Here is a 12,049-nt window from a genome sequence, read left to right on the forward strand (position 1 = left end):
TCCAGTCACTCCAACAATGTGAGAGGAGTCCGTTCACACGCTTGCCAGCCACAAATTGAGATTAGAACACATAAATAACGGGGGAAATTGAAGAGCATTTTGTGTCACGGGGAAAATAACTGTGCCCACAGTTGTATTATGTGCCAAGAAGAGAAGCAGGAGAGAAATGGTTGTTTCTGTGTGCACTGTTGGCATTATTGGTGTTTTTATCAAAGTTAGCCCATCTGTCCGTGCTCCAGCAGTGCTTGGATATGATATCAAACCACACCAGTGCCCAGCAGGAGAGCTTTAAGTTGATCAGCAGCAGGCAAACCTGTCTTCTACAGTGTTTTAATGAATACAGCTCATCTTGTTTCTCTCAGCACCATCTGTCAGGCATGCATGGTCAAAGAGCTTGAAGTCAGCAAAGAACAACTTTCCACTGTCGTGTCTGTACCTTTACTGGAGATCTCTGTGATGAATATTTTCCGCTCTTATTCACAATGCCCTGCCAACAAAAATACTGCGATGCCACACAGACCAAGAAATAAGCTCAGCCCCGGGACAAAACCCTGTTGAATAAGAAGGAATAGGAAAAATGTTCCCTTTGCAGGAATGGAAATTGTGAGGGAAACCAAATTTGATATCTGTCGGAGCAAATATAATTTCTCTAACCGGATTTGGAGTTGTTTTTCTTTGATATCCCAAATTGCTGACTTACCACGTGGAAATGAAGGAATCATTTTCTATTCAGCTCTAGACACATGCTAGTGAAAATGAGTATCATGGAAATGTGTTGAGCAACAGCGAAAAAGAATAAATCACTTTTTGAAGATTTCTTTATGTCAGAGGGATTACTCTCCTCGGTCCTCCATTGAATGTCTTCAGCGAGCGACGGCAGGTTTATTCAAGGCCATGTTCATGCTCTGCAGGGAGGATGTGCCCTTAACACACACACACACACACACACACACACACACACACACACACACACACACACACACACACACACACACACAGCTTCTATTTGCTTTGTTTTTACAATACTTTGCTGCTTGATTCTTATAGCCCTAGCTTTGGAGAAGCTCATGCAGAATAAAGTGAATGTGCACACATGCTGGTCTGTTTAGGCTCCTCCAGATGTTGGGTGGATCCGTTGCTGCAGCAAAATAGAGAGGTCATTGTGCAAGCCCCATTTAACTGAAGCGTGTTATCTTGTGCAAAACAGACCGTTTGACTTTTGGACCTTGCTCAGTCTGAACGCTTTAAAGGGAGAACATTGTCTTCCATGCCAAATGTAACCCTTTAAACCTTTAAACAACACAAAGGCTTCTGCTGATTACTCTACAAGTCCGGCTGAAGTGTTTAAGAAGCATTCATTAAAGTTTATAATGGAGACCATCCTTTCCGAAATTATAAATTGTGATTTCATTTTCCATAAAGAAAGACATTTAAAAAAAATACAGCCAATGACAATCAATGTGTTCTTGGTGATAGAGAAGTCCACTGCTCACATTTAAAGCTGTGTTTTTTCTACAAAAGCCACATAAGGTGGAAGGAATTAAAAACCAAGGTTGTGGGTTCGATCCCAGCCCGTGCAGCCCGTGTCGATGTATCCTTGGGCAAGATACTTAACCCTGAGTTGCTCCCGATGGCATGGCCAACGGTGTGTGAATGTGTATGAATGTTAGTTCCTAGAGTAAGGTACACTGCTCTGTGTGAATGACATGTAGTAGGGCTGCTCAATTAATCGTATTTTAATCGCAATTACGATTTTGGCTTGCAACGATTATGAAAACAACATAATTGAAATAAAACGATTATTCTTTTTTATTTTTTGGGGGGTTTTCAGTTGAATCATACTTAAAGTTCAGGGTAATCAACTGTTAAAAACATACTGTTCAGATTTTCTTTTTCAATAAATGGTGGTTTTCAAAGTAAGTGAATAATCGTTTTTAATAATCGTGATATCAATTATTGACCCAAATAATCGAGATTATGATTTTTGCCATAATCGAGCAGCCCTAACATGTAGTATGTGAAGCGCTTTGAGGGGTCGTAAAGACTGGATAAAGCGCTATATAAGTACAGTCCATTAACCATTTACTATTTATTGTCAGTTGTCAGTGTTCGCTTTCTCTAAGTTTTTGTAAAGAGAAAGCCTTAACCCAGCAAAGTTGAAAAACAGTGTTTTCCGTACAGGAGAGAAAGACTTTGAACCAAAGTGTAGCCCTTTATGAGACGCTCTGTGCTCCTTGGACCATTTCAGGCTAAAAGCAGAAGATTTATGGCGCGGCTATAGCATCTTGGACAGCTACACCCATGAGTGTGGGTGACGCCACCAGATGCAGCGCTGAGAAGATGTGTATTGCACTCTAAGCAGGTTTCCCTGACTCTCTCTCCCTTGAGGATTGGCGTAATTAACTTTTTTTCCCATCTCCTCCCTACTTCCTTATTTTGCTGAGAGAAAATGCAGAATACTTTGGGGGAATTAAAAGCACTCTGCGCAAAACTAATTTTGGATCTATTTTGGGGCTCCGTCAGTGGGATGGTGTCCCAATCGCTTGACATGACAGCAACGATGAAACCATGAAAGGCATGCAAATGAGGGCAATAAGAGTTGAATATACCACAGGGCCGTACATTATGTAGACCTCAGTGGTGATTTATCTCCCATCTCCCCCTTACCATTGGTCCTTTATCTCTCTTTTTCCAGCCAATCCACCCTTCCAGGTTCAAGGGATTCTCGTGGAAATTATTCCCTTTCTGTTTTGGTCCTCAAACCCATCCATTACTGCTCAAGCAGACTTCTTAGAAACCTCTCATCAAAGATGAACATGAGCAGGACAGCTTTTAATTTTAGATGTTTTCAACCTCCATAAGACTCACTCCTCAAGTAGCCTTCAGGGTGCTCCAAATAATGCAAAATAAGGGTAACAGTCTGAAGCTAAATTGCATATAGTCGATAAGTAATCCTTTCTTTTCTTCTGTTCTGTAAACAAAGCAATAATCTCAGCTGTCTCTGGTCCCATTCATCATTGACTGGTACAGTGTATACATTGTACAAGCTGCTTGTTAGTGAGATGTGACATTTTTCCCTCGAGGAGAAACATAACAAGTCTTGCAAGATATTCCTAAAGCAGTGACACAGATGTTGTAACAATTTCCATGTGAGGGTGGAACAACAACATAAATATTTAGGCTATGAAGAAAGAGGAAGGAGTTATTCCGGATCTTCTTGTAAGCTATTGCTAATTAGCATTTAGCTCTTATTTGCTGCGTAATGACACTACGGACTTTACGAAGGGTTATCAACAAAAGCTCCATGTCAGCAGAAGGGAGCATCAGTCGCAGGGTGTGAGACGAGGAGGATTATGGGATTTTATCCCTTCAAAGACTCAGCCTCCAGAAAAAAAAAACAGTCCCTTTGATTTTTCACAGGAGCAATATATTCATGAGTTTGGACCTTGAAACTACAAGGAGACTAGTGTAGTGTGCCATATGCAAAACATGTGTTTTAATGGGCCATGATAACTTGGTGCATTTAAAGAGACTTACCCCTTAAGAAGCTGTAATTAAAAAGGGAGCTGTGGCTGACTTCTCTCGCACAGACACAGGGGTTGTTTTTGTAGGCACTCATTTTGCACTAACAACTGGAGGCGACTTCTCGTCTGCTGAGACATCTGAAGAGAATGTTGGTGTTTAAAGCAAGTCTGTCTCGTAATCTTCAAAGATATCAGGAAAGAGGAAAGGGCAGGATGTAACCTACTCTCTGTGAATATCTGTGTCACTTTTGTAGTATTTATAGCGTATATGTTTGGCATCTCAATAGCCAATTCAGGTCACACAGGATTTTGTGTAGCATTGGTGCAGGCCGACGCACTCCTTTAAACAGTACACTGAGCTGTGAATATTTCACTATTGTCTCATCAGCCCTATGCTCCTCTCAGCATGTCCCCAACTCAGCTAAAACCTGGCTTCATGTCAGCAATATGAATGGAGGAATTGTATTAATATTTGCCTTGTCAGGTTTTGCTAGTCACATGCATAAAGCCCTATGTGTTATAGAATATCTATGGAGGCCTTAGCCCAATCAGTTCTCTTTCTCTTGCCTTCAACCCAGTTTCTTGATAACTCTGTAATTTACCGGGGATAAACAGTTCCTGGCAGATTTAAAGGGTTGGAAGATGATTGCTATGTTTGCCTGCTGCATTGAGACACATCAATCAAATGTGATTTGAGTCTTTTGGCAGCTGTATTATAAATCAAAGTTTTGTATGCTGAGGCGATATTTACTGTCGTCAAAAGATAGTCATTGCATCTGCGTGTCGACATCAAGCATACGCACGCATGTCAAGAAAATGTAGACGGGCCCACGCGTATAATGTACATGGAAGGCATCTTGAATGCACACAATAGGAAATTAATCTATAATACCTCCAGTCTTTTTCTCCCATTGTGCTTCTGCTTACCTATTTCTAAAACCACCTTTGTGATGCTATAATCCATCCTCCACACCAGTGACTTACAGTAAGCGCTCAAAATAAGGCATTGCACCATCCCTCCTCCAGCCCTCCCTCAACCCATTTTTCTCTGTCCTTTCACTTCTCTCACCCGCTGTATCTCCCCCTGTCCCTCTCCCCTCTGATCTGCTGTGTTTGAGTACCAGAGGTCAGAAGCTTTGGACATAGCACAGGCTCCAGCCGGCCAATGTGCTGACTGAGGGGATATGGGGCTTGACTTTGGGCGCTGTGAAAGATCCAGGCCTGCCTTGTTTGTCTGTCTGTCCGTCTCACTCGCCACACTATAACAAGATTGCAGCGCTCTGTAAGGCGGATTTACTGGAGCACAACTCCCCCTAGGGCCTTTTCATAGAAATGGGTTCCTCCATATTTTACTGTAGCCTCTCACTCCCTCTCTCTTTGTCGTATCTGTCTCTCTCTAATGCTCCTTCTCTCTTTCCTCTGGTGTTAGCTTCCACTTTCTTTTGTTAATTATGATATGCTTCATTCCTTCCTTTCTTTTGGTAACGATTGGACTTTGCTACAAATGAAAGCACGAAGCTGAGACACAATGCGTGAAAAAAAAACCTGATTGAGGACATGGCCTGGGATTTGGCGCCAGCTACCATTTCACAAGTCCTCTCGACATTTATCTCTCCCTCAAGATGGCTATGTTTATGTAGAGATAGCCTTTGCCATGTCCTTATGGAATCTCATAAAGACATGTGGTTCAGGCGCAGCACTGTGACGAGTAATGTTATCTCAGTTTCAGCTCAAATGTTCCCTGTTTTTATACTTTCTAGGTCACCTTACTGCGGATTTGAAAGCTAAGGTCATAAACCCAAACTTGACTGAGCAAACCGTTTGTCATACTGTGTGCGCATAGCTGCCACAGTAATGAATTATGTTGTGTCTCATAGTTTGATGTTGACACAAATGATGGGGTCTTGCAGTCCAATCATCCCAGCTGTGCACACGGTAAATGAGGCCAATCCAAATGCAAACGCACATGAAGGCAAGCTTATTTTGGGAGCACTGTGTCATCCATTCCACAGCACAAAAGCCCCTCTGCAAGACCATAAATAAGTCGGAAAGTGGGGTGCAGCCACGGTGTACCAACCAATCCCCTTTTTGGATATGTCTGCCAACTCTTTCTGGCAAAAACTAAGAAAATGTTCTGTATGTCACATAGCTGCCATTACTGTGGCAGCTATGCGCACACAGTATGACAAATGGTATTTGCTGTCAATTTCCCTCTGTAGAACAAACGTTATGTATCACTCAAATCCTCATTGTTGGCCAATGACTCAATTCCAAAGATAGTGGGTTAACCCAATAATAGTTTAAAGTTCAATTTAAAGTCAGCTTGTGGAAAGTGTATACCACGATTGCAATGCCCCCGATTTCACCCTGGCCCTGTCTATCTTTCGGGTTAACTCTTCCATTCACGGAGCCTATAGTTAAAGCGGTGGGCCATTAAGTAGGAGGTGGGAGGTGAGAACAGAAGAAGCTGCTCTTATCGGGCCCGCTACACAGTTCTGAGTTCAACCCGGGGCCCCTGAGGGTGTGGGAGCGCTGATTACAGAGGTTAGCCTGGGGAGCTAAAAGGGAGACAGTGGGAAATGGTCTCCCAGCTGAAGCCTAAAACACCATCAAGCATTTACTTGCACCATTCGGTCCCACCAACTGTACACACACACACACACACACACAGTCTGACCATTCTTCACCTTGAAAGGTCTTTTCACTGCAAAAACTCTCTTTTCTAACATCCAAAGTAATATCGGTGGGGAGCCCCACAAGATGAATGACCCTGCAAAGGCCGCATTAAGAAGTCATAAGCGGGGATACCTTCAGGGTGCTGGAGCTCCTCTGTTAGGACGGGTGTGCCTTACTTTTCTGCTGACTAATGATTTGAACCGAGCATGTGGTCCAACAGAGCATAAGGACCTCAGCAATGCATCCTGTCACTCCTGGGCTGCCAAACAGACTCACAAACACTCAACCGTGAAGTGCCCTCTCGCTTTCCAACTCGTGAATACCAATTGGAAAACTCAAACTTGATTGACAGTGAGTTGCCCGGAGCTCTGGCTTTTAGCAGACTCACAAAGTAGAGGCGGAGCTTTAACTAAACTTGAAGAACCGTTTGACTGAAGCTCCCTTGGAAGAGGTTGTTTGTGTGAGGCTACTTCTCTGTGTCCTGCGTCAGCACTGACTCATTGGTTTCACAGCGCAGAGCTGACATTTTCATTGGCCCTGAGATCACTTATGGGACTGGGTGTTGGCTCCTGTGAGGGTGGACCAGGGAACAAGTGGACAGGCGCCCGGTGAGTGCTGATGCATTCACTGGCCACATGTGGCCTCCGGTGGAACATTTGACAGCATGCGATCGGGTCTGTTGAGCACAAAGGGATTTTTTCAAAGATTGTCACTGGGTTGAATCACTCCACCGCAGACACAACACCTGTGAATGCTCATCTTTTCTTTTTAAATAAATGCTTCACACACAAGGAAATATTCAAACGTCAAGCAGCAGAGTTATGAAGAAGAGATTTAACAATATTTACACAACCTGTACATTCCTGCATGGATCTAATGATCATCTGCTGGCTGGATGACTTTATTTCAAGCACTCGGGAAGAGCTACTGGCTTGTTCAACAATTAAATTAAAGGCAAGTTGAATGTTGTAGAGCCAAAGATATCTGTCACATTTGAGTGCGTAAGCTCAGTGGTGGTACTGTACGTTCTTTCTACCATGTGGAGGGGGTCGGATATCTAAGCAGTGCACCACCCCCTTCTTGCACACAAAAACACACACACACACACAACGACAGAATCCATCGCTGCAGCTTCCAGCAAACCCCCCTGACGCCTCTGGCTAATTCCACTCAAGCCCGCCGGGCTGTCCAGCATCCTCCAATAAATTAGCCTAGCTGCTCCCCCGCTGAGACTCAGGCCCTGACAGTCTGGCATGTGCCCAAAGTCAATCTCTTGTGCCCACAATTATAATTATTGCTTCTCTACTGCAACGAAAGTTCTCTAATGTGTAGACTCTGGGATTTGTTGGGTCTGTGTCTTTCTCTGATTGCATGTTTTTGTAGAGAGTGTCAAATGTCAAGCCCATTTTGACTGCTTTTCATTACACATATGAGTAGTAGTTAAAGTCACTTCAGTAGCTGTATTTCTTCAGTTTTCAAACAGTGTCCATGTGCAGGTAGTCCTTCTCCTCTGTAATCAAAAAGCTGTAAACCTTCCCTCACAATTCCCCCCGGCTGTTGCTGTGAATAACAATGTGTTCTTTGACTGCCCTTGTCAAAAAGGGTTGACAAAAAGATCATCATAATACCTCTCTCTGACCTCCTGTGCCAAACTCTATTACCCGTAAAAATAGGATGCTCTCTGTTCAGTGTCCTGTTGTGACGTATCTCAGCAGCTGTCAGATCGTGATTGGGATTCTGGATCATATCTCTCGCTGCGTCTCTATTTCCTCTATCGGCAAAGGTTTTGCTTCCAATCTGCAGCATCTGCCTTTTGTCTCAAGTTTGGATTGTGCAAGTCTCCCCATCTGACATCTCTCTACCTCTCCCTCTCTCTCTCTCTCTCTCTCTTTTTCCAGTCCTATGCAGCCTGCTGTCAGTGGGTGCCCAGACGGAGATGAAGAAGGTCGTCGGGGACAACGCCACCTTACCATGCCACCACCAGTTCCCGTCATCCAACCCTCTCGACATCGAGTGGCTACTGCAGAAGCCGAACTCCAAGCAGAAAGTGGTGAGATAAGATCCCTTTTTCTGTCCCGTCCTCAACTTTATATTGTCACATGGTGTTGTCAAAACATTCAATTCAACTCAATTCTAATGCATTTATAAGGCACAGTATACATTTGTCTCAGTTTTACAGTCCATACATATAAACAAAACAGAAATTAGAGATTAAAGAACATAGAATCAATTAAGCATAGGATAAACCAACTGGAAACCTTGGATTTTCACTGTATCATTGTCAACAATTAATTACTGTATCTAGTTGCCAGGCCAACAGCTAAGTAAAACCCAATCAAATACAAATAATGCTTCTTTAATTGGTCATTTACCAAATGAGCAGCCTGGTTTCGGTCTCCTTCATTTGTAAAATTGTATATGTTTTTATGCAACGGGAACAAAAAATAACTCATTTACTCACTTTTGATGACTTCAAATATGGGGTTACAGATTTGAGAACATTGAATATAGTTCTTTTGAAAGGACAGTGAGGAAATTTCAGACCCAACATTTATTTTCTTCTCCTCCTTCCTTCTCTCCTTTACACATCCACATTTTATCCTTCCTCCATTTAGGTCATGCTGATTGATTTCCAACAGGAGCCATAATAGTTACACATAAACTCAATGCCGAAAGTTAATGTTGCACTTTAAGTTTACGTGCCGTTCACAAAGAATAACCATGCCCAGAATGTTCCCAACCCATTTTGTAGATCTAACCTTGGACCCTCTACATTTTTACTTTCTCCAAAGCGTTAAGGGACATAAAGTGGCAATGATTTAAAGAATGTATTTACATCTTGAACAAAGAAACAGTCTTTATTCCCTTTTCATCACTTTTCATAATGTCTGGCTGTTGCTGAATATGTTAAAGGTCCCATGGCCTGGCCGTTTCTACTGATCATAATTCTATTGTTGAGGTCTACTAAAATAAATTAATATTGTGCAATTTTCCAAAATCACATTGGTTTCTCATACAGCATCTCTGTATAGTATGTGTATTCACTCTCTGTCCTAAACGGCTTGTTGGAGCTCCTGCCCCCCCCTCCCTGGGAGCCCAGTGGCCGTCTGCAAGACAGCAAGACACAGCGAGACACAGCGAAACCCAGCCCGAACACACACACCCACAGCCTGGCTGGGAGTTTGGGTCCATTTGGGTATAGGCACGTCACAGTACCCAGGAAGAAAACAATGGAAAAAGCTAAATGTCCAACGAGGCGTTCTGGGGCAGCATAGACAGGTCTTTTCTGTGTTAGAGTTTTACTCGCTACAGGGTGTACTTTGAGGGTTTGTGACTCTGCAGACCGTTTACATGCAGAAAAACCTTCATAACACACAAGAGGACGGGTAATAACCGGAAAAGCATGACATGGGACCTTTAACGCTCCAACACATTGTACGTGATAGGCTAAGGGGCGGGACATCTCAAAGCGTTGGACCAATCACAACAGAGCTGGCCAGCTAACCAATCAGAGCAGACTGGACTCTGGTTTCAGACAGAGGGTGAAAAGAGGTGCTGCACCACAGTCAGTATGAGAAAAATAAAGAGCTTTTAGAAGCATGGGGACATGTCACAGTAGAGGCACAACATACGAATATGATCCTGAAAATGTGCAGAATATTTATGTATTTATTTATTTAAGCTAATGTAGTTAGTTTTTGCTAACTGAAGCTAATGTTGGATAACAGACAGAGCAGCATCACAGCAGTATTTCTCCCTAAAACGGCTTCAGCAGAGACTTTAGGTTCTCCAGAGATTTTGCTGTACACTGCTTCCCCAACACACACTTGACGTGATACCCCACATGCACACCCTTAAGCTCCGAGGAAAGCACACAAGTTTTCCGAAACGTCAGCTCATAGAATAGAGAGTTTACGCTGCATATCCGTCACTCTAAAGTGCTCCTGCTTTCTTTGCAAGTTTTGAAATACAGCAAATAACATATGTTGCTAAACCTCTGATTGTTAAACCTTCACATCCTGAGATTCATGATATCTGAGCATACAAGCACTATAAACTTTCTGTGTTTTAGAACCCAACAAACTAGACATTGTTAGAAATAGATCATTTATGTTATCATTATGTTGGGAAAGGTTCTTTCAGTGATATTTCTTTGGGTTGTGTGTGTTTATAAACCAGTAGATGGCCTCGTGGATTTGAGGCTCCATCATGACAACTTCATAACACCTCTTCTAAGTAAAGTATCACCTGGATGAAAGTCTTAAAATAGCTGTATCTGAAGACGTTGTTTGTATCGTTTCACTGGTTTTGAATCATTGCCTTTCTTCACCTAAATTGAACGTAGTATCTGATGGCCGCCGTAGCGTGCAATCTCACCAGCTTTCTGTCGGAAGAAAGTAATTCCTTTCTCTTTGAAAGTGGTTTGTTCACGCACTGATGTGTTGGTTAGCGCGTAGAAATGTGATAAAGGAAGAAAAAAATGTGTGTGTTGAGGGGGAAACAGAGGGGTTTCATGATTGAAATAAAGGGGAAAACAAGTCTCTTACGCTTTGAAGATTCAGAAAGGGCGCCTGCCACATTGCGATGAATATTTAACGGGAAGATAACATTCAAGGCGCCATTCATTAAAATCAAACGTCTGAAAATTTGATTAGGAAGGAGACTGTGCCCGTAGCTGAATGAATAAATCATCCTTTTGTTCTGCTGGAGGGCTGTGTTGAGGGGGAAGCAGAATCTTGTCAACATTTAGCCTCTGTTAGCAAATGTACAGCATACATGTGTATTAAGGACAGGGGCTCGAGACATTTCACCAACTTGTATTGACTTATGTAAAAATTCGAAATGTTTACTGCGCTGACCTGCACCCAACCGTCCCTCAGAAACACAACTGGGTATTAGCATAGCAACAGCAGTGGCACAGTCCTGGAAGAAGCCCTATATGCTCATTTTCAGGTTCATATTTGTATTTTGTGTCTCTACTCTGACATGTTTCCATGCTCAAAACGGTCTTTATTTGTATCAGAACTTTGGAATGTTAGCCTTAGCAGACCATTTACATGCACAAAAACCTTGAAACACAGGAAAGAGAAATCCCCAAAAAGCACAATAGGGCCTCTTTCAAGCTCAAATTCTGTCCAAACACGTAGCATCCTTTCTTGGAAAATACATCAGCAGCAACGTGATAATATTATGTTATGTTAATAGTTATGTCGTTGATTTTCTATGTAAATTTGCTAACCTTCCAGCACACAATTTTAAAAATACTTTATTGGCATGTATTACCAGACAATTGTAGCCATATGAGATGATTATTATTCATGAATAGGAAAATGGAGAATGTCAAACATTAGCAAAAATGCAAAACGTTTGGTTTTCCATATTTGCTTTTGTTCTGTTGTTATTCAGATTGATAACAATATACCACATTTGGGACAATGTAAAGGCCTTGAATATTGAATCTAAACATTGGTGTGCTTTGTGATCTAGTCCGAATAATCCTTAACAAACCATTGCTTTATCTGAAAAAAATTGTATAGCTATCATCTTAAAGTATATGATAGGGAAATAAGATAAGTAGAGGAATCTGGTATTTGCCTCATACACAAATAGCACAGGCAGAGTTTCTGTTACACTTTAATTAAACGATTTACCTTGAAAGTCAACAGGAACATTTTACTCTAGTTGGTAAAAAAGGAATCAAGCTGATGTTTTATCTAACTTACAAAAGCTCTGGAAAGTAGAGTCCATGTCTACAGCATTTTCAGATTTGACTGAATAAACAAAAAACTCATTTTAATTGCAAACTATGCTAACAGCCCGTGGCACTTTGACTAAATTCTGCTTAAATT

General features: G+C 42.1%; 1 protein-coding gene across 1 annotated transcript in view; it reads left to right on the plus strand.

Moving 5' to 3' along the window:
• The first annotated feature begins 8,064 nt into the window (after positions 1-8,064).
• The window catches only part of clmpb (CXADR like membrane protein b), a 23,280-nt gene continuing 19,295 nt past the window's right edge, over positions 8,065-12,049 (plus strand). The window contains exon 1 of the mRNA XM_079676889.1: positions 8,065-8,250. Within this exon, the coding sequence (XP_079533015.1) occupies positions 8,137-8,250 (114 nt within the window). The 5' untranslated portion in view covers positions 8,065-8,136. The remainder of the gene's footprint in view (positions 8,251-12,049) is intronic.

Source organism: Notothenia rossii (genome assembly GCF_949606895.1).
Source record: "Notothenia rossii genome assembly, chromosome: 4".
NCBI lineage: Eukaryota > Metazoa > Chordata > Actinopteri > Perciformes > Nototheniidae > Notothenia > Notothenia rossii.